Source organism: Panthera uncia, unplaced genomic scaffold, assembly GCF_023721935.1.
Source record: "Panthera uncia isolate 11264 unplaced genomic scaffold, Puncia_PCG_1.0 HiC_scaffold_515, whole genome shotgun sequence".
Taxonomy (NCBI): Eukaryota; Metazoa; Chordata; class Mammalia; order Carnivora; family Felidae; genus Panthera; species Panthera uncia.
The window spans coordinates 1-21,849 of NW_026059666.1; the positions used below are offsets into that span (position 1 = coordinate 1).

The window sequence follows — 21,849 nt, forward strand, 5'->3', positions numbered from 1 at the left end:
GGGGTCGTTGTCTAGACAGATGGCGAGGCTCATTGTCTAGATGGAAGGCAGGGGTCGTTGTCTATACAGATGGCAGGAGTCATTGTCTACATGGAGAGTGGGGGTCATTGTCTATACAGATGGCAGGGGTTATTGTCTAGGTGGAAGGCAGGGGTTGTTTTCTAGACAGAGGGCAGGGATTGTCTAGACAGATGGCTGTGGTCCTTGTCTAGACAGAGGGCGGGGAAGCTTCCTCATAGCAAGGGAAGGCCAGGCCTTTTGGCTCCTCTTGCTTATTTTGTGAGCTCCTGTGTAGCTGAGTGAGGGCCAGTCAGGCGTGGAGACACAGCCTCCCTCCTGTTTTGCCCGGACAGTGCCCCGGACTGGAACATTCAGCAGCCTGTCTTTGGTTTAAAGGTCCTCATTTACTTTTCATCTGTGTCACATGTGAGTTGTCTGCACCACCAACAAGCCTGTGAGGGATTGTGTGCCCAAATGGCGGGTCAGGAAAGAGGCTCAGAGCCTCCCCGGGTAGATGAGGGAGGAGCCGCGTGCACCCGCGCCCCACAGAGGCCTCGGGCCGCCCCACCTCTGCAGCAGGGCCCCGGGCGAGGGCTGTTTGCTGACAGTGTTTGGCGTGTCGGGGAACCTGCTGCCATTCCTCACAAACACAACGAACTGACACGAGTTGGCTGCTTGAGACCCGTCTGCTTTTCACCCCAGCCCTCGTACTGGTGCGGGCACCCACGGACAGTTTTGGGGAAAGAAGAGGAAGATGATGATCCAGAGAAAGTGCTCAGAACCGAGTACTTTGAGGCTGAGCCAGAGGACCTGGTGGCCGGGATCAAGATCAAGCATGTGACCAAGGTGCCACACCCTGTGGGGTGGGTGGGGACGGGGACCTCATGCCACCTGGCCCAGGGCTGTCTCCAAGCTGAGGGCCGTTCCCAGGCCCTGTTGCTCCTAGACCCCCATGGCTGCTCTCTGACCCCTCCCCAGGCTCTGTCCCCAGGGCTCAGGGGACTCAGGGGGGAGCCAGCAGTGCATGCCGCCTGGGCTTACCCTGGAGTCAGCCCTGCCCCCAAACACTTGCTGGTCCACTGCAGCGGGACAGACATCACCCGGGGCGGGGGTGGGGGGAGGCATGGCCTCCGATCAGCACTCCGCCAGAAACTTCCCGCCTCTGCACTGACCGGCCACGCTGGGCACCGTCTCCTGAGACCCGTCGGGCGGGTGTTCCAGCGGGGGTCTGGGGGCCAGGCAGGGCCTGAAGTCCAGGGCCGCCCTCGGCCTTCGCTGCAGGTGTTCAGAGTGGGGAACAAGGGCAAAGCAGCCGTCAGAGACCTGAATCTGAACCTGTACGAGGGGCAGATCACGGTGCTGCTGGGCCACAACGGCGCGGGGAAGACCACCACCCTCTCCATGCTCACAGGTGAGGCGCCACGGCCTCGGCTCCGGCCGGCCGGTCAGCGGTCCAGCCAGACAAAGGTCACACCTCGTGCTGACGGGGGTGGGGAGAGGGTCCGGTGTTCCCGCTGAACTTCGGCCTCCGGGTCTTCTGCTTGGCCCTAGGTCTCTTTCCCCCAACCAGCGGCCGGGCGTATATCAACGGGTACGAGATTTCACAGGACATGGTTCAGATCCGCAAGAGCTTGGGCCTGTGCCCGCAGCACGACATCCTGTTTGACAACCTGACCGTCGCAGAACACCTGTACTTCTACGCACAGGTGAGCTGGCCTCTGAGTGCGCTTAGGTCGCGTGGTGGTTTCCTTGTCTGCGAGCTTGGGCCCCAAGGCGTGAACCCCCAGCTTCCCAGCAAATAGAACCCACCTGGAGCAGCCGTTCGCAGACCTGCAGTGGGGCGGCGGGGACAGAAGTCAGGGCACGCGGCGCAGCGCAGCGCACAGAGGGAAGGAGGAGGCGCCAAGGCCGGGAGCCCCTGCCCGACGTCCCTGCCCCCCGCTGTCTCAGCTGAAGGGCCTGTCCCGCCTCAAGTGCCCCGAAGAGGTCCAGCGGATGCTGCACGCCCTCAGCCTGGAGGACAAGCGGGACTCCCTGAGCAGGTGCCTGAGCGGGGGCCTGAGGCGCAAGCTGTCCATCGGCATCGCCCTCATCGCGGGCTCCAAGGTAGGCGGGCGGGAGGCCCCGGGGCGGGGCGCCCAGCACGGCGGGCGGCCGCGGGGAGCCGCCGCCACCCCGCCACCCCGCCACCGGCTCCTCGGCCCGGCCCGCAGGTGCTGATGCTGGACGAGCCCACCTCGGGCATGGACGCCGTCTCCAGGAGGGCCATCTGGGACCTGCTGCAGCAGCACAAGAGCCAGCGCACCGTGCTGCTCACCACGCACTTCATGGACGAGGCCGACCTGCTGGGGAACCGCGTGGCCATCATGGCCAAGGGGGAGCTTCAGTGCTGCGGGTCCTCGCTGTTCCTCAAGCAGAAGTACGGTGAGCGGGGCGGGCGGGGCCCTGCGGCCAGGACAGGGGCCGGGACGGGAGGAGGGAGCGCGGGAGCAGTCTTGACTGGGTTAGGACGACGTCCCGCCGTGACCGGGAAGGGGCAGCCAAGCGTCAGCCAAGGCCGCCGAGACCAGCGGTGCCCTTGCAGAGGCCACACTGGCTACCGTGGAGGCGCGCGGCCTGTGGCACAGTCCAGGGCTGGGTTTGCCATGTGAGCATGGCTTCCTCGAAGGCAGCTCATGGTCCGACGCCCCAGGCCCACCCACATCCCACCAGCAGACGAGCTCCCCTCCTCAGACACCCCGGGACTTGTGCACCTCCCTTCCCCAGTCCCTTGGCCGGCGCACAGCCCTGCCCGGTGGATGGCGACCGGACGTGGTCACCCTCGGGGCCGCCGTTGTCCGGGGCTCCCTTGTGGAGAAAGCAGAGAGGGCAGGTCTTGGGGACGGTTCCTGCCGCAGCCTGAGAGTGGACTGCAGAGCCCAGCTTGGGCCTCACGTCCTTACCGGCAGCGCTCCCAGGTCCCCCAGCGTCTCCGCCCAGCAAGGGACCGGGAGAAAAGCCCTGAGGGTGGCACCGAGGGGTCCAGGTGCATCCGCTCCAGTGCCGCCGTCCCCGCTTTCCGGCCTCTTTCCCACGACCTGTCCTGGTCACGAGCCGAGGGCCCGGAGGGACGGCAGAAGTGGGACACGGCGTCCCGGGGGGGCTCCTCGGTGTTGCAGGTGCGGGATACCACATGACGTTGGTGAAGGAGCCCCACTGTGACCCCGAGGCCATCTCCCGGCTGGTGCGCCACCACGTCCCCAGCGCCACGCTGGAGAGCAGAGCCGGTGCAGAGCTGTCCTTCATCCTGCCCAAGGAGAGCACCCACAGGTACGCGTCCCCGGGGGCGCAGGCACGGCCCTGAGAACGGGGCTCAGTGCGCCTCGGAGGCGCCGTGCGTAGGGTCCCCCGCGCCTGCCTGTCAGGCTCGGCCAGCAGGGCTCCCAAGCCCACAGCTGTGACAGCAGGTGGAGAACCAGTGCAGTGGAACTGGGAATCCTCCCTGGGTGGAGAGTGTCTGCCGTCGCTCTCGGCACACGGCCGGCCCCTCCCCCCAGGTTCGCCCACGCACAGCGCCCACGAGCTCCTCGTGGAATCGTGAATGTGTGTGTCTTCTTTGTCTCACGCTGTGAGTCACGCGCCGAAGCCTTGTGAACAGAGCAGGTTCTGGTGTGGGGGGTGAGAACCCAACCCTCGATTCACGTTCAGAAACTTTGGGGTATAAATCTTTAAAGTCTGTTTAACGTTGCTACGAGCCCGATCGATGGTGTGGTTTTGGGTTCCCCCACTCCGTCACACCGTGACTTCGTCGACATCTGTTCCAGCACCACGCACTCCTGGTTTCCCCCCAAGAATACGCCAGGAGACATCCTTCTAGAAAACTCTTGGTCTAAATCCCCAGTGACCCCCTCAGGAGGGGCAAAGGGTACCAAGTTGCTCCCGCGGAGGTGATGTACGTGACTCCCCCGTCAGCAGGACGGGACAGTGTCCGTTTTACACCACGCTCGCTTGCCAGCTTTGATGAAGTTCTTTTTTAAATATTTGCATAGCCAGTGGCTGAAGTGGCATTTTGTTTTCCTTCCGCTCCTGCTAACAGGAGGTCGGTCTTGCCGCCGCTCACACGGCTTTCTCTGGATATCGTGTGTTCCTGTCTCTCGCTCGTGTATCAGTCAGAGCATTTTATGGAGCGATATCAACCATTTTTGCTGCAATTTTTTCCATTTGGTCGTTGACCGATTTTGTGGGACCTTTTTCCCCACGCAGGTACTTTACGTTTAACGGGTCCTATCTTTTCCTCTGTGATTTTTTCCCTTAGAAAGCGCCACCCCGCAATCGAATGAATATCCTCCAGGTTTTTTGGTTTTTTGGTTTTGTGATTTCACGTGGATGTTTACTACCAAACAGTATCTCAGGCCTAAGTACTCACGGCAGAAGGTCATGTGGCGGGGGCACCTGGGTGTCTCAGTCAGTCGAGCATCTGACTCCTGATTTCCGCTCAGTCCATGACCCCGGGCTCGTGGGATCCACTGAGAGTGGAGCCTGCTTAAGATTCTGTCTCCCTCTTTCTCTCTGCCCCCGTCCCCAGCTTGCACATGTACGCTCTCTCTCTTAAAAAAAAATGTCACGTAGGGAAAAAGAGGGGGAAACAAACCCAACTCCCGGTTTTCCAGGCAGCTTTTCCAGGCGCCAAGGCCGCTCTGCCCTGCCCCGGGCCACGTGGAGGAATAAGTTGCCTCCAAAGTCACTGAGAGGCAGCTCTTCACTCGAGGTCTTGCTTCCAGGTTCGAAAGTCTGTTTGCCAAACTGGAGAAGCAGCAGAAGGAGCTGGGGATCGCCAGCTTCGGGGCCTCGGTCACCACCATGGAGGAGGTCTTCCTCCGGTCAGTAAACGCGGGCGTCCATCAGTCTAGGCGCCGATGCTTGTCGACAGCGTGCCGGTGAAGCAGCCCCCTGACTGTCAGATCCAACCCCGACCTGAGGGGGGCGCGCCGGCGTGGGCGGGGCCCCAACTCCCCAGGACACTCAGAAGGCAGAGGGCGGCTGAACTCCGATCTCCGGAGACTTCCACCCCACCCCCCTTCATGGGGAGGGTGCGGGCGGCCCGGCGGCCTCTGTTCACCACGCGGGCCCGACAGGCAGGCCCCCAGAACTGCAGGCAGCAGGGGCTGCCCGGGGCGGCGAAGGCGTTCACCAGATTTTCCTCGAGCGCCTGTTTGGCAGATGGAGTGCTAGGGACTGGAAGGAACAAAAGTACGTGTGAGGTACATGTTTTTCTCTGAGGATCCCGGGACCTAGCGAGGAGGCAGAACAGTGAGTGTGTGCGCGGTGTGCACATATCAGGTGGCTCACGGGTGTCCACGCGGCCCCACCACCCACCTGGCCGCTGCCTGCACTCCCCCCACGCACACCCGTCCCCACTGAGCCATTCCTGGGCGGCTCCTCCCGGAGCACACGCACCTGCCCGTCGGTCCCAGCTCGGCCCCGGGCGCCCGGACCCATGGCGCCCAGTGCTGGCACAACTACACTCCCGGGGCCTCCATCATGCCCCCGGTACCACCCTCCCCGTCCCGGGGCTTTGGCCCATCTCCCAGGGAGACCGCGGTCCTTGGGGGCAGGGGCCTTGTCCGGTTATCTGTCCCTCGTGGACTCCGCGTCTGGTGTTCTGATGGCATCTGGTGATGGGCACGTGAGGAGACGAACCACAGCCAGCAGAGCTAACAGCGTGCCCCTCTTCCTCCCTCCCTGACGGCCCCCGCGGGGAGCTGAGCGGTGACCGGGCCTCCTGTGTCTTGGCACAGTGTGGGCAAACTGGTGGACACCAGCATGGACATCCAGGCCATCCAGCTCCCTGCCCTGCAATACCAGCACGAGAGGCGGGCGAGCGACTGGGCAGTGGACAGCCACCTGTGCGGGGCCATGGACCCGACCGACGGCATTGGCTCCCTGATCGAGGACGAGTGCACCACTGCCAAGCTCAACACTGGGGTGAGTGCCGAGGGCTGGGCCGGCCGGTGCGGGAAGGCTGGGAGACCCCTGACCCCCACGTGTTAGCATCCAGGGGGACAGATGAGGGCTCCTGGAGGGTCAGTTCACTGGGAAGAGGGCAGATTATAGCTCACGCGGTCACAGCAGGGAGAAGGAAAACGCAGCACATTTTAATTCGGCAACTGTAATATCATTTTGTTCTAAGTGGGCCGCACACAGATAAGCCATCATTGCATCTGCTGCTGACTCTGCTCTGTTTACCGAGGGCTTCGCCGTAAGCCTGGTGTTCGCTCAGTAAAGGGCAGCGCTGCTCTATCTTACAGACGGAAAAGCAGAGTCTGGGTCACGGTGGCCTGGCCAGCACGTGGCAGAGCAGGAGTCTGACCCTGGGGGGGTCCCCACGCTTGGAGGGCTCCCGTGTGAGCGCAGACGGGGTCCCCTGCCAAGATCGGGGGAAAGGCAGAGGCCTTGGCTCCCCCAGTGTGGTGGGACCCCCCCCGAGGCCCTTGTGGGGACCCGCAGGGACACGGATGTGCTCGTCTCCCGTGATACCGAAGGAGGAGCTTTGCAAGGAACCCTGGGGCCTCGGGGCGCACGCATCGATCGGTTGGAGGCCACCAGGCGTGTGCTGGGACCGTGCCTGCGGCTGAGGGTAGGGGGCAGGGGTGTGCTGCTGGCCCCGCAGGGCACCGTGACAGCCCGTCCCCTCTGCCACAGCTCGCCCTCCACTGCCAGCAGTTCTGGGCCATGTTCCTGAAGAAGGCCGTGTACAGCTTGCGCGAGTGGAAGATGGTGGTGGCCCAGGTCCTGGTCCCTCTGACGTGCGTCACCCTGGCCCTCCTGGCCGTCAACTACTCCTCGGAGACCTTTGATGACCCCATGCTGGAGCTGACCCTGGGCGCGTACGGCAGAACTGTCGTGCCCTTTGCTGTCCCCGGGGCTTCCCGGCTGGACCAGCAGCTGTCGGAGCAGCTGAAGGCCATGCTGCAGGCCGAGGGCCAGGAGCCGCGGGAGGTGCTGGGTAAGGGCCGGGCCCGGAGCCCAGCTTCTCAGCGCAGGTGCCGTGGGCATTTGGGGCGTTGTCTCCTCCCTGTCCGCGCACCCTGGGATGTTGAGAAGCATCCCTGGCATTGCGTCCCCCTCTCCCCACCCCGTCGTCGTGACAACCACAACTGCCTCCAGACATCACCACTAGGGGGAAGGCCGTTGCCTGAGTCAGGAAGGCACAGGCAGCATCTGGGACTAAGGTTTGCCCAGGACGGGCGGCCACTTAGGTCTGTGTCGGCGTCAGAGGTGAAACATGAAACCACCGTGGTGTCACCATTGCCCTTCGTTTGCCGGGCTGGTCACAGCACACACTGAGGTAACATGGTGCTGTCTTCCAGCACCTCAGACCGAAGCACCTGCGTCCCTGGCCCTGGCAGTCAGACGCGGCCCTGGGTTCAGAGCAGGCCTCGAGCTCGGGTCAGATGGGCCAGACGTGGGGGAAGGTGGCCTTGGCTTGCTGCTCCCTCCCCCTGCTGGACTGCAGCCCAGAGACTCAGGAAGCAGGCTCTGGTTTAGGGGAAGGCTGGATGCCTCTGCGTCCCGGAACCGGAACCAGCCCGCCTTCCCGTGCCCGCTTCTGCCCCGAGTCTCAGTGTGGCCCTGACCACCCCTGTGACCCTGGTTAGGCCTCAGGAGACATCCCGTCACCTCCATGTGCCCTCTGCCACGTTTGCCGGCTGTCCCCCAGCCTGGCCCAAAGATTCTGGGCATCTCGTGGCACACGGTGGCTCTGGGGGGTTCGGGACATGGCCTCAGATGCCCCTGGCCTGAGTCCTTCTGGAAGACCAAAGTGTCCATTCCCTTGTCGAGCGTGCAACCTTCCGGCTTTGTCCGCCTCGCCGTGCGGTCTTGTTTCACTGCTTTTAAGGCCATCGGATGCTTTTTCTTCTGTAACGGCAGCTGCGGCCCCATTGGCAGAGCCTCTGTCACTCTTAACGTCAGGGCTCCCAGACACGTCCCTGCCCCTCGCTGACCCTAGGGCCTGCAAGGCAGACGTCCTCTCTCTTGACCCTGTTTACAGGCCAGGGCAGTGAGGGCATGTGTAGGTGCACGTGATGCTGGGCCGGGCAGCCGCCAGCGAGCATAGGGTGGACCCCAGCACCCCTGTCTGAACCCCTGTCCCCACGTCTCTACCACGGAGCAAAGCAGGGCTGGGGCGGGTCCTGGCTCCTCGAATGCCCGGAGGGTCCGGCACATGCAGTGGGGTTTGCCAGGGTTCTTGCTGGTGAGGAGGGAATCCTCCTTCTCCCTGGGCCCCACTCCCTCAGGCCACTCTTTTTAAAGACCACCTTTTTCTCCTGATTACGAAAGGTTACTTACTCATTCCATAAAAACTGGAAAACCAGAGAAACAGGCGGAGGTCCTGTCTAATCTTGCCCCTCGAGGGCAGCCCCCTACCCGCTGGCTCACCCAGCCGCCCCACAGGAGGTCACAGGCCTCCTCATAGAGCCTCTCCCTCTCTGGAGCGGCCTCCTCCTTGCCCCACCGGCCCTGGCCCAGGGCTGCCTCCCTTTAGTCTCGGGAGGCATTTGCGGGGGAGGCAAGAAGGAGTGTGGCCCTCCCACTTGGCCTCCTGTGGCCCCGGGGTGCCCATTCCCCCAGGCCCCGCCGCTCCCATGACATGGCCCCCCGGCCCGTGGGCTCCGCGAGAGTAATGGTGGTGTTTCCTTGCCACGGCCCCTCCAGGCCTCTGAGCTCCTCAGAGCGGGCACCTCGGGCACGTGCCCCAGGGGCCGTCGTCCTCTCCTGACCCTCTGTCGCCCCCCAGGTGACCTGGAGGAGTTCCTGGTTTTCAGGGCTTCGGTGGAGGGAGGTGGCTTCAACGAGCGGTGCCTGGTGGCCGTGTCCTTCAGAGACGTCGGCGAGCGGACGGTCGTCACTGCCCTGTTCAACAACCAGGCGTACCACTCCCCAGCCACCGCACTGGCTGTCGTCGACAACCTTCTGTTCAAGCTGCTGTGCGGCCCCCGGGCCTCCATCGTGGTCTCCAACTACCCCCAGCCCCGGAGCGCCCTGCAGGCCGCCAAGGACCAGTTCAACGAGTAGGTGCACTGCCCCTGCCAGGGCCCTGCCCCCACCCATCAGGGCCTCGCACCGGGCACCGCCAGGGCCACCAAGGGCCACGTAGGCGGATGAAGCACAGTTTGTGCCTTCAGGAAGCTTCTGGGTTTGGGCCAGGGAACCTCTGCCCCACCCCCACATCTTCCCCAGCCCTGCGTATTCACTGTGTCCTCAGACAGCAGATTAGCTGGGGCGCCTGGGTGGCGCAGTCGGTTAAGCGTCCGACTTCAGCCAGGTCACGATCTTGCGGTCTGTGAGTTCGAGCCCCGCGTCAGGCTCTGGGCTGATGGCTCGGAGCCTGGAGCCTGTTTCAGATTCTGTGTCTCCCTCTCTCTCTGCCCCTCCCCCGTTCATGCTCTGTCTCTCTCTGTCCCAAAAATAAATAAAAAACGTTGAAAAAAAAAAAATTTTAAAAAAAAGACAGCAGATTAGCTCGGGAGGCCCTATCCCACGTACTGAAGTATCCAAGGGGGGACTCCTGAGGCCTCGGAGCACAGCCGTGCCCTCTTCCCTAATCTGCACCCAGCTCCTGCTGGCCATTGTCCCCGGGGGTCCCGGCACACGCTTGTGCCCGGGCCAGTGCCTTTGTGTGTGAACCGGAATACAGAACACAGCGAAGTCAGGTATCGCTGCCCAAGGTGGCCTCAAATCAGGGGGCCCTGTGGGCCTCTCTCTTCTCAGGCCTTGTCATGCTCTGGTATGTGTAGGACTCTCCCCCATGCTGGTCACAGAGTCCCCTAAACGCCCCTAAGCCCCAGAACGTCCAGAAGAGGCCAAGAAAATCAGTTTCGGAACAAGATCAGTGACTCCATGTGGGGTGATTAATTAACGGGGAGGGACAGCCTTATCCCCACCCCCCACCCCCACACCGGACTGCTCTGGGCCTTGCGATGTCTTCGTCCCCCTCTGCTACCTCCTGTCTCTACCCTGAAAGCAGAGACACAGCAGCCGCTCTGTGCCCTCCTTGTCCTGCCGGGGACAGGCAGGCACAGGGATGAACACTCGTGGCGGGTCGGACCGGTGGTCTGAAGGCCGCACAGCCCCGGGGAGGGGCCTCCACTCTGCTCGGGCCCCGGGGACACAGGCCTGTGTGGCCCTCAGACCTGGGCGGGGTGGTCAGTGGCCACAGGTGGGGTGGGGGACTGTGCCGGGGGCATCAGGAAGTTGGCAGCTCCCTCCCGGTGGGCTCTGTGTGAGGAGACCCCCAGGTCAGCTGAGGTCGGGGCGGCAGGAACTTTGGTTCTGTCTCAGCAGCTTTAGGAGACGGAGGTCACCTGTTGTGACGTGCGCTGGAGTGGTTGTTAGTACTCACAGGGCGGGGCCAGCCCCAAATCTGATAGAATTGTCCCAGTTGTTTTAGTTCCAGATGCATTGTGAAAGGATGACCCCAGAGAGTCTGGTTCACACCCCTTATCACCGTCATCACACATAGTTACAAGTTTTTTACCTTGTGGTGAGAAGCTTTAAGATCCCGTCTGAGCAACTTTCAAATGAGCAACCCAGTATCGGGTTAACCTTAACTGTAGTCACTGTGCCCGACGTGGCATCCCCAGGACTCACTTATTTTATGACTGGAAGCTAGTTGACGCCCTTCACCCGCTTTGCCCACCCCCTGGCAAGCACCAGTCTGTTCTCTGTATCTGTGAGTTCCTTTTTGTTTTGTTTGCAGATTCCGTGTGTAAGTGAGATCTTATGGTAGTCGCCTTTCTCTGTCTGACTTAGTTAATTCAGCACGGTGCCCTCCAGGCCCATCCACATTGTCACACACGGCAGGTTCTCCTTCTGTGTTGTGGCTGGAAAATACTCTATTGTGTATGTAGTACAGTCTCTCTCTCCACTCACCTGTCGATGGACATGCTGTTGTTTCTGCTTTGGCTGTTGTAAATAACGCTGCTGTGAACATGGGGAGGGGGAGGTTTCTTCATTGTGTTTTTTTTTTTTTTAATTTTAGAGAGGGTGCACGAGTGAGGGAGTGGGGAAGAGGCAGAGAGAGAGAGAGAAAGAGAGAGGGAGAGAGAACCCTAAGCAGGCTCCACTCTCAGTGCAGAGCACAATGTGGGGCTCGATCACATGGCCCTAGGAACATGACCTGAGCCAAAATCGAGTCAGACGCCCAACCAACTGAGCCACCCAGGCACCCTGAGGCTTCATTTTCTTTGGATAACCACCCATAAGTGCAATTGCTGGGTCATAGGGTGGTTCTGTTTTTAACTGTTGTTTTTGTAATATACATATTTTTGTATTGTTTATTTTTGAGAGAGAGAGAAAGAGAGCGGGAGAGGGGCAGAGAGAGAGGGAGTCACAGAATCTGAAGCAAGCCTCAGGCTCTGAACCGTCAGCACAGAGCCCAATGCGGGGCTCAAACCCATGAACTGTGAGATCATGACCTGTGTCAATGTCGGACACTTAACCAGGCGCCCCCTATTTTTAACTTTCTGAGGAGCCTGCCCACTGCTCTTCAGAGTAGCTGCTCCAGCTTGCAAGCCCGCCAGCAGGGCACGAGGGGCCCCCTCTCCCGCATCCACGCCAGCACATTCTCTCTTGGGTGATGCTGGCCATTCTGACCGGGGAGAGGGCATCTCTCCTTATGGCTTTGGTTTGCATTTCCCTGGTGGTTAGTGATGCTGTGCACCTTTTCATGTGCCTCTTGTACAATCTTACTGCGTGGCCATCACACCCTGAAGGAGCCCCGGGACGCCAGCAGCCACCTGCCCCCCCCACCCCTGTCTCCTTTTGCAAACAGCCTCCACTCTCTTCCTGTCTCCATGGATTTGCCTGTACTGGACGTTTCGTGTGAATGGAATCATCTAATAAGAGGCCTTTTGTGACCGGCTGTTCTCACTTTTCAGGGGTTTATCCACGTTGTAGTGTGGATACTTAATTCCCTCTTTTTTTTTGGCCAAATAACATCCATGTGTTGAAGCCCTGCTTGTTGAGACAGCCAGGAGGTTTCTGAGCAACAGAGTAATGCCATCAGTGGTGGTTTCTGGAAGGTGTTGCTGGCAACCTAATGCAGAATGCACCTGAATGGGGGGTGGGGGGGGAATGAACCACTGCAGCCATGCAGATGCCGATGGGGTCCGCCAAGGGCAGGGCCAGCCAGGCAGGGGGTCCTCAGGAGATGTGGGAAAGGCAGCGACGGTGGGGCCATCGCCTGAGTGTCTGGGGGACGTGGGGGATGCAGGGACAGCTTGAAGGCGACTGGGAGAGTGGTATGTCCATCACTGGGGGCAGGAAGCCCAGAGGAGGAGCTGTTCTGGCAGGGAGGGGTTTTCCTGGCTCAGAGACACGCCCCCCCACCCCCCCCCCCCCGCCCCAGCATTCCCTCTTAAAAACCTTTACTGCCTGGCCCCTCCATCGCATGCTTTGGATGGATGCTGGCCAGACTCACTGTGCTCAGTCCCTGACCTGCCCTGTCCCCCCCGCTGCGCAGGAGCCGGAAGGGATTTGACATTGCCCTCAACTTGCTCTTCGCCATGGCGTTCCTGGCCAGCACGTTCTCCATCCTGGCGGTCAGCGAGAGGGCTGTCCAGGCCAAGCACGTCCAGTTTGTGAGCGGTGTCCACGTGGCTACTTTCTGGCTCTCCGCTCTGCTGTGGGACCTCATGTCCTTCCTCGTCCCCAGTCTGCTGCTGCTGGTGAGGGCTGTGCGGTGCGGGGACCCTCCCCTGCATGTCCCGGGGCCCTGCCTTGGCGCCCCTGCGCAGACCACAGGTCCGCGCTGGCAGCTCAGCCCCAGTTCTGGGACGCTGGCTGGGAACCCCGCCGGCAGCACCCCTCACCTGTGTCTGCACCCCCAGCCTTCATCCCACTGTGGCGGGCAAGGTCCGGGCGCGGGGCGCCCTGGTGACCGCTCCAACGGCAAAGGGGAGAAGGGGGGGTATCATCGGGGGGGGGGGGGTCCCGGGGCTGAAAGCCACCCTGGAGACAGGGCCCCCAGGCACCGCCTACCTCTGTGCTGCCACAGGTGGTGTTCAAGGCCTTTGACGTGCACGCCTTCACGCACGACGGCCACATGGCCGACGCCCTCCTGCTGCTCATGCTCTACGGCTGGGCCATCATCCCCCTCATGTACCTGATGAACTTCTTCTTCTCGGGAGCGGCCGCTGCCTACACGAGGCTGACCATATTCAACATCCTGTCGGGCATAGCCACCTTCCTCGTGGTCACCATCATGCGCATCCCAGGTGGGAGCCTGGAGACGACCCCCCAGGTGCCCAGGGGCCAGGTGGCACCAGTGTGGCCACTGGGCCAGGCCATACTCAGGCCCTTCTGCCAAAGGTGGTCCCACTGGGCCGGCAGCCAGCGGCTCTGCCTGGCGGTTTCGGCGGGGGGGAGCGGGCCAAGGAGGAGGGGGCTTCACCCAGCTCGGCACCCGGCCCACACACCTTCCGGATCTGCGGGCCTGTCCTGGGGGCGGGTGTCCTGCATCCCTCAGCGCCCACTCATCTGTGCCCTTCCCCACAGCGGTGAAGTTAGAAGAGCTTTCCAGAACCCTGGACCACGTGTTCCTGGTGCTGCCCAACCACTGTCTGGGGATGGCCGTCAGCAGCTTCCACGAGAACTTCGAGATGAGGCGATACTGCACCTCATCGGAGGTCGCGGCACACTACTGCCGGAAATACAGTGAGTGTCCGGGCCCCGTGGCCGCCCCTCCCCACTCCTGCCTGGCTTGTTGCCACGGAGGGGCTCCTTCCGCAATACAGCCCGGGCTCCCGCAGTCCTGTGCGCTGCCTCCGGGCTGCGCGCCTGCCTTCACGGGGCCGCCTCCCAGTGTCTCTGTATCTCAAATCTTCCTCTGCCTTTCTCTTGTAAGGACGCCTGGCGTTGGATTCAGGGCCCTAAGCTACACCTGCAAAGACCCTTTTCCTAAGTGGGATTGCGCACAGGTTCTGGGCGTTAGGACGTGGACGCGTCTTTCTGGGGCCACCTTTCAGGCTCCCACAGGCCCTTCCTGTGCCTGGAGCTGTCTTCGGCGGTGGTAGCTGTCACCACTGTGACCATGGCAAGGCAGGGAGGAGGTGTCCCATCTTCACATCCCAGTGCCGTCCCCAAGGGAGGAAGGGGCGTGTGAGTGAGCCAGGGTGTGACCCGGTCACTTGTCACGGGCACCCCTCACAAGGTAGAACTGCCCTAAAACGTGGGGAGTCCCCGGGGCTTCTGAGGGGCAGTGACAAGGATGACAAATGGATCCCGGGCCTTCGTGGCCTCTGTCGAGGGGCTGGTGTGCAGGTGCCCGTGGGCCCAGAGAGGGGCTCAGGCCGGGACCTGGGGCAGGAGAGCTCTCCGGGGCCGGGCTCAGCGCTCACTCCCTCGCCCGCACAGACATCCGGTACCAGCAGAACTTCTACGCGTGGAGCGCCCCGGGGGTCGGCAGGTTCGTGACCTCCATGGCTGCTTCCGGGTTTGCCTACCTCAGCCTGCTCTTTCTCGTTGAGACTGACACGCTGTGGAGGCTGAAGACCTGCCTCTGTGCCTTCCGGAGGAGGCGGGCGCTGGTGAGTGGGTCCCGGGCACTCCCCACGCCTCCGCCGCCACGGGCCCGGGGCTCAGCCACCCGGCAGGGTGCAGGCGTCCAGGCCCTCGTGTCTGCCACACACACCCCACCCCACAAACAAAACCCGTGAGACCGCACTGGACACACACGTGAACCCAGGGCGAGGTGGTGCTCTGACATGAAGACCCCTCTGGGATGGACTTCACGTCCACGCAGTACAGCCCCCCACCCCCAGCCAAGTGTCACGGCTTTTGCGGTGCATCCTGCACAGGCCTTTCTCCTTGGCCGTCAGCCTCTCCTCGATGCCAGTGTCAGCCCCGGGCCCACCCTGCCATCCTTGTGAAAGTCCCGAGTCCCTATATGAGCAGTCTCAGAGACCCCCATCCTGTGTCCCGTGGAGAAGGACCTCCTGAGCTGGAGCTCACGGGTGCGGTCTTTCTCTGGAACGATCAGACGGAAGCGTACTCTCGGACATCAGCACTCCCCGAGGACCAGGATGTGGTGGACGAGAGGAACCGGGTCCTGGCCCCCAGCCTGGAGTCCCTGCTGGACACTCCTCTGGTTATCAAGGAGCTTTCCAAGGTAAGGCCCGCCCCCCCCCCCCCCCCCCCCGCCCCTCACTCCCCGGGTTCCGCCCCTGTGCCGCTGCCTCCAGGCCTCAGTGCCCGTGCCCCGCAGGTATACGAGCAGCGGACGCCCCTGCTTGCCGTGGACAAGATCTCCCTCGCGGTCCAGAAAGGAGAGTGCTTTGGCTTGCTGGGTTTCAACGGAGCTGGGAAAACCACGACCTTCAAAATGCTGACCGGGGAGGAGACCATCACTTCTGGGGACGCCTTTGTCGGGGGCTACAGCATCAGCTCGGAAATCGGGAAGGTGGGTGTGGGAAGACGGGGCACCCTGGAAGCAGGGATGGGCTCGTTTCTGGCTCACAGTTCACAAGGCAGTGACCAGGAGCCAGAGCGAAGCAAACAATGAGGGGGAGACAGGACAGGAAGAGAAGAGCCACCCCCCTTGTCCTGGCCGGGCTGGCAGCCAGGTCCGGGCTGTCTCTGAGAAGCCGCTCTCTGGACCCGGGCACGTAGAGTTCACAGCGGTCTGCAGCCTGTACGCACAGATTTATCATAGTGGTGCCCTGGGCTGTTCAGACCAGGCATTGCACCAAAGCCGGGTAAAAGTTCAGCACCAAAGCACACTGCTAAGAGCACCGTAGAGCCCGGTGCTCAGTGAGGAGCCCCGGCTAAGATCTGTGAGCCCTGAGAGACAGCACGTGACCCGGCTCTGCAGAGGGCATGCTGTGTTCCCTGGGCTTGGGTCTCGGGGCCTTGCCGGGTAAAGGGGAGAAACTGAGGCCTGTGCCCCCCGTGGCAGGGGTGTCCCAGGAGACTTCTCCACGTGGGGCCAGGTGAGGAGGATCCAGGCTGCCCTCCCACTGCCTCTACCGCTGGGGATCGGGTGGAAGGTTCTGTGTGCCGAGGCGAGGAACAGAGAAGAGTCCGTGCCTGGCGGCGACTGCGTGTCCTGGGGGCTTCTGGTCTGCCCTGCCCCCAGAGCACAGCCCACACCGTGTGGAGGAAGGCCTTCCTCTCCAGACCCCAAGAAGCCCCACACAGTGTTTCGGGGCCCACGAGCAGTGCACACACACCAAGAAACCAAGGCCCGTGCCTAGAACCCGCACATACAGGTGCCCGCAGGAGACGCAGGCCCACTGCTTGAGCTGTGCAGCCGCCAGGCCCAGGTCATAAAACGTCTGTGTTTGCCACGGTGAAGGGAACAGGCGAGATTAGAAACATACGCGGGCAAGAGAAAACCATAAATGTGACCCACAGGCTGGGGAGGGAGGGGACTCTTGGGTACATCCAGTCTGAGTTCCGGGGAAGGTACTAACTGACGGGGCAGTGGCCGAGAGCATTCCCAGGCCGACTGAACACAGGTTCTGGAAGCCTAGAAATGGCCAGGAAGGCGAGGAGAAAGAAATCCCGTGTCTGGGATCCACGGTCCCCCGCCAGCCAGAGTGGTCCGGGAGAAGGTGCCGGCCCCAGGGGGCCCTGGCTCTGCTGGACGGGGCCCGCCGCTCAGAGCCCTGCCACCGCATCACCTGACTGGGTGACAAGCCACCCTAAAGGTGTCGCCAGCAAACGTGCCCTCCATCAGAGAGAGAAGAAAGGAAGGCCCGCGACACATTACATGCCTGATGGGTGGATGAGCCGTCGCACGGCAGATACTCTCACGGCGACGAGCGCGTGTCCTCACTACCCCACCCACGCGCCCGTGGTCGCCTAGGCCCCCGCCCACCTCTGCGCCATCAGTGTGGGGTGGCAGGTGCGCTTCCCCGAGCCGGCCAAGCGCGTCCCGTGTCCCTGACAAAGCGCAGCATGCTGGCCATGAGCCGTGGGCGGCCATAGACACACCTGCTGGGCGGAGCCTGGGGGACCCCCCTCTGACCTGCCACGTCTTGCCTCCAGGTACGGCAGCGAATCGGCTACTGCCCCCAGTTCGACGCTCTGCTGGACCACATGACGGGCCGGGAGACGCTGGTCATGTACGCCCGGCTCCGGGGCATCCCCGAGCGCCACATAGGCGCCTGCGTGGAGAACACGCTTCGGGGCCTGCTTCTGGAGCCTCATGCCAACAAGCTGGTCAGGACGTACAGGTGTGCCTGCGCTCGGGTCCCCTTCCCTGCCCCACGTCTGCCCAGGGCAGAGTTGGAGTCTCCCTTACGATAAAGCGGGGGGCAGCCAAACGGGTCGGGGGCCAGAGCCCATACCCGTTGATGTGGCTTTGAAAGGGGACTGGGGGGCATGACCCAGGCAGTGCCGGGTGGAACGGGGCTGCCCTGCCCGTTCCCGCTGCCCGGAGGCAAGGCCACTAGTAAGGCGGCGTCGGGCCCCGGTCAGGCCCCCTTAAGTGCAGACAGTGTGTATGCTGACCACCCTGGGCACGGCTTTCTGTGGGGCCTCTGACACTGCAAGGTCGGCTTCGCAGGCATCATGCTGCCCTCATTCCTGTTCACCTGGGGCGCCCAGCAATCACTGGGCCCCGTCCGATGCTGGGACATGGGGAGCCCGTGCTGTCAGCCTTGTCTCACCCCACCCTCTCTGCCCCCAGTGGTGGCAACAAGCGAAAGCTGAGCACCGGCGTTGCTCTGCTCGGAGAGCCTTCCGTCATCTTCCTGGACGAGCCGTCCACCGGCATGGACCCCGTGGCCCGGCGCCTGCTCTGGGACACCGTGGCACGGGCCCGCGAGTCGGGCAAGGCCATCGTCATCACCTCCCATAGGTAGAGCCGGGGTCTCTAGGGGTCGATGGAAGAGCCAGAATGGGGGCTGTGGAAGGGATGGGTTGGGTGGGGCCGGGTGGACAGACGACCAGCCAGCAGCTGGTTCACAATCTGTGAGGAAAGTCCCCGGGCTTAACTGTGTGGGCCACCCTCCGAACACGGGAATCGGGAACAGCTCGATCTGGCCGACAACACCGGCCCGCCCGCATGAGCCTTTGACGTGGGAGGCAGGCATCGGCGCCCCCAGCCCCGTGTCAGACCTCTGCCCCTCTCCCCAGCATGGAAGAATGTGAGGCCTTGTGCACCCGGCTGGCCATCATGGTGCAGGGCCAGTTCAAGTGCCTGGGCAGCCCACAGCACCTCAAGAGCAAGTTTGGCAGCGGCTACTCCCTGCGGGCCAAGGTCCGGAGCGAAGGGCGGCAGGAGGCCCTGGAGGAGTTCAAGGCGTTTGTGAACCTGACCTTCCCAGGTGTGTCTCCGTGCCTCATCCCTGCCGAGTCCCGGGCCCGCGACCCCCGGGAGGAGGGCCGTGATTCCAGGGTCCCGGGCGGCTCTTCCCTGGCCCCCACAGCCCGGCCCTCAAGGGGACACGGCGTCTCCTTCGTGCAGGCAGCGTCCTGGAGGATGAGCACCAAGGGATGGTCCATTACCACCTGCCCGGGGAGGACCTCAGCTGGGCCAAGGTGAGTGTGGGCCCTGCCAGCACAGCTGGGGCTGGGGAAGGCCCTTCCAGGAATGACTCCTTCTGTGGCGCCTCTAGGCTCCTTCCAAAGAGGAGAGTCACTTTCTGCTCTAGCTCTCACCCCCAAATCCGCTAGGTCTGGAGGTTCACTTAAGTCAGAAAAAAAATTGGCGTAAAAAAGGAAACTGACCCGCAAAGAGGATATATGTTGCCCAGGGTCACGCTCTGAGCTGGCAAGATTGGGGGAGGCCCCGCCCCCCGCCGTGCGGCACAGCCCCCTGCTCCCCAAAGGGCTGGCTGCTCCCTGCAGGTGCTCCGGGGACCAGGCCGGGGCAGAGCTGGGACCTCTGGGAGCCTTACCGCTGCCGTGGCCGGGGGCCTCGCACGCCAGCCGAGGAGCCCACCCTGGGCTTGCTGGCAGCAGCCTTTCTGCTCCCACAAGGTGTTTGGTGTCCTGGAGAAGGCCAAGGAGAAGTATGCGGTGGACGACTACTCCGTGAGCCAGATCTCCCTGGAGCAAGTGTTCCTGAGCTTCGCGCACCTGCAGCCGCCCGCTGAGGACGAGGGGCCCTGAGGAGCCGGCAGGGGCGGGGCAGGCGGGCGCCCAGGCAGGCGTCCCCTCCCTCCCGGTTCATCTTACCCTGCACCTTTATTTCTAATCGCTATTTTCTGTAACGGACACGAGAATCGAGGCACAGTAGGGACCGGGCCTTGGCGCCGTCACGCTGCGAACCGGCACGCAAACGTCCATGTCCGAGGCAGGCGCCGAAGCCCCTCTCTGGAACTCGGGGCCCGGCCAGGAGCGGTCCAGCAGCCCGCGCGGGCACGCCTGGGGGTCTCTGGGCAGAGAGCCGCTCAGGAAGGGGCTGAATTAGCTGAAGTGCTCGCGACGAGAGCACGCGGGATGCCCCCACGGTCGCACACGGCACGGAGCCTCCCCGGGGGTGAAACGGGAAGTCTGCCGGGCAGCGGGCAGCAGGGCTCGCCAGGTTGCCCAGAGCGGAGGGAAAGCCGCCCGTGGCCGTCCACGACGGAGGTGCTGGCTGTGATGAGGCACCGCGGCCTTGGCTCTGGGGGGGTCCTGGGAGTCACTGCGCCACACAGCCCGGGTGCCGCGCCCGGCCGGCCGGCCCCCTCCCACCGGCGTCTTCCAGAGTCAGCTGGGGCCGGGGGAGAAGGCGGTCCCTCGTCCCGAGACGGGCTTCCTGAGAAGCCGCCCGCCGGAGGCCGGCCGGGGCCCGGGGCGGGACCGAGTGACTGTCTGTGGAGGGATGCACCTACCGCGTGGTGACTGCGGAAAATAAAGTCTGGGAGGGAACATGGCCACGTCTCTGAGTCACACGAGATGGGGGTCACGGGCCCGGTCACTGGCCTGCAGGCCTAGCACGGGCCTCCCACATCAGGTTTCACACGGACAAAAAAAGCAAGAGCTTGTTTCTGCCAGGTACGTGGTAACTTCCAGAACTCACCACCAGGAGCTGGAGGAATAAGCCAGACCTGCCGGTGCCGAAGCAGGTTAAATGGGCACCTGACAGACCCTTGGTCTACACGAGGAAGCGCGAGTGCAGCGGGGCAGAGGGGGAAGCTGGGGGGGGCGGGGGCGGGCGGGGCTCTGACTCGAGGGCCCCTTGTGGGTTTTAGGCCATTTTCAAGAAGATTCTTCCTCCACATCAGCTCCCTTTTTATTTATACTCTTATTTCTTGACGGTTTTCTAAATGTCCTTTTGACCGCCCCCCCCCCCCCCCCCCCCCCCCCAGAATTCAGTTTTAGGGAAGGCCTGTCTCATCACCGTGGCTCCTTCAGGAGTTTCCCGTTTGCATTTTTACTGGCCTCTGGAGGTCTGTGAATGCTGCCCGTGGCCTCCAGCTCTTCTGTTCCCCCTGGAATTCTTTACACCATCAGCATTTAGTTCCACATTATAAAAAATAAATTCGGGGGTCGGTGTGGTCTAAGATGAGCCCCACAGAAGGCGTGTTCTGGGAGGTGGGCCTGTGGCCCGACACCAGGCCTGGCGGGGGGGGGGGGGGCAGTGGGAGGAGCATAGAGCTTGGCAACTGCAGTTAGGGAGAAGGGACCCCAGGAGCAGCAGGAAGGGGCACCACTTTTGGGGTCCCCGTGGCATCCCCAAGTCATCTGCAAGGCTACTGGAAACCTAGCAGTAGAGCTCAAGGAGCCGGGACTGGAGCCCACCTGATTTGGTTTGAACTGATGCAGCTCCGGGCCCAGGGGAGAGGGGGAAGGACCACGGACACCCCGACAGGAGAACTGGCCTGCTTCATCCCCGCCAGCCCATCCCGCTCTCCCCCAGACCCTGGGGCCCAGAGGGTCCCTGGACGTGCTGGTCCCAAACAGCTGCTGCATCTGCTGGACCCCTGCCCCTCCCCAGCTTGTCAGCAGACCCAGAAGACAAGGTCGCACCTTGCCTACCCCGTGGGCCTGGTCGGGGGCTCCCAAGGGGCGGACACCGACGTGAGGGCCGAGACCAAGCCTGTGTAAGATCCTGCCCCATCCGATGGTGTGGCTCGACCGAAACACAGACCGTGAACTGCCCCTCGGCAGGACACCTGCACTCAGAGGTTAGAGGGGGCTGCTCCACAGGGAGGGTTGGGCAGACCCTGCTGGGGGCAGGGCTTAGGCCGAGCCCCATCCACTGCTTTCCCTGTGGGGAAAGAATGCCAGGCAGCAGGTCACAGGGCGAGGGGACCCCACCCCCAGGCCCCAGAAACCACTCCTGCGGAATGGAGACTGCAGCCGGCTTGCTGTGCACATCAGAAGGCCCAGTCCCAGCAGCTTTGAAATCAGACAGGCGTTTATTTCTCGGTCAGGTACAAAGTCCAGAGACAGTGGTCTGGGTGTTGTCGCCGACAAGGCCTCGGGAAGCCAGCCTCCATCTGCCTGCTCTGTCCAGGTGCAGGCCTCCTTCAAGCTCTGTCTGAGGCTCCAGACAGAAGCAGCAGGGGGACGGGAGGAGGACACAGCTCCCGGATGTTATGTGCTTCTGCGTCCACGTTGTTGCACAGAATGCAGGCACATGGCTGCTCCAGGGAGAGGGAGCCGGGACACAGGATCCTTTATTTAGCTGGGTACCCCAGATAAGAGCCAGGTCCCAGGACACGATCCCAGTCTCCACCACGACTGCAGTGTGCAGGTTCGCATCCTCAAGGGGTCCACAAGTGTGCCTTCGTGGTCCACTTGAGCTGGCGAGACCCCACCTCACTTAGGAAGACCCACAGGCTAGCAGAAATGACCCTACCCTAGGGCCCAGCCCCTGCGCCCCATGGTGTCCCTGACCCTATGGTCGCAGGGACACAGAAAAACAAA

At 62.7% G+C, this 21,849-nt stretch overlaps 1 protein-coding gene across 2 annotated transcripts; it reads left to right on the plus strand.

Moving 5' to 3' along the window:
• The first annotated feature begins 162 nt into the window (after positions 1-162).
• Positions 163-20,506, plus strand: LOC125918180 (phospholipid-transporting ATPase ABCA3-like). Of its 2 annotated transcripts, XM_049624220.1 has the most exons (21): positions 164-846; positions 1,282-1,411; positions 1,552-1,706; positions 1,951-2,106; positions 2,214-2,424; positions 3,159-3,309; positions 4,761-4,859; positions 5,778-5,964; positions 6,682-6,985; positions 8,780-9,053; positions 12,506-12,710; positions 13,040-13,259; positions 13,540-13,698; positions 14,398-14,570; positions 15,023-15,151; positions 15,248-15,442; positions 17,032-17,219; positions 17,675-17,845; positions 18,124-18,314; positions 18,455-18,528; positions 18,970-20,506. In XM_049624220.1, the coding sequence occupies exons 1-21, from the start codon at positions 475-477 to the stop codon at positions 19,099-19,101; spliced, it is 3,876 nt and encodes a 1,291-aa protein (XP_049480177.1). In that variant the 5' UTR covers positions 164-474; the 3' UTR covers positions 19,102-20,506. The 2 variants fall into 2 exon arrangements, with proteins under 2 accessions (XP_049480176.1, XP_049480177.1); XM_049624219.1 differs by lacking the exon at positions 18,970-20,506 and having other exon boundaries at positions 163-846; positions 18,455-18,912.
• Positions 20,507-21,849: the final 1,343 nt, after the last annotated feature.

What these genes read in the sequence shown, in the direction of transcription:
- LOC125918180 (XM_049624219.1), top strand. Translation starts at nt 475, where the DNA reads ATGGCGGGTCAGGAAAGAGGCTCAGAGCCTCCCCGGGTAGATGAGGGA. An exon ending in AGATCAAGCATGTGACCAAG is followed by an intron (nt 847 to 1,281) that starts GTGCCACACCCT and finishes CCTTCGCTGCAG; the next exon opens with GTGTTCAGAGTGGGGAACAA. An exon ending in ATCGTCATCACCTCCCATAG is followed by an intron (nt 17,846 to 18,123) that starts GTAGAGCCGGGG and finishes CCCTCTCCCCAG; the next exon opens with CATGGAAGAATGTGAGGCCT.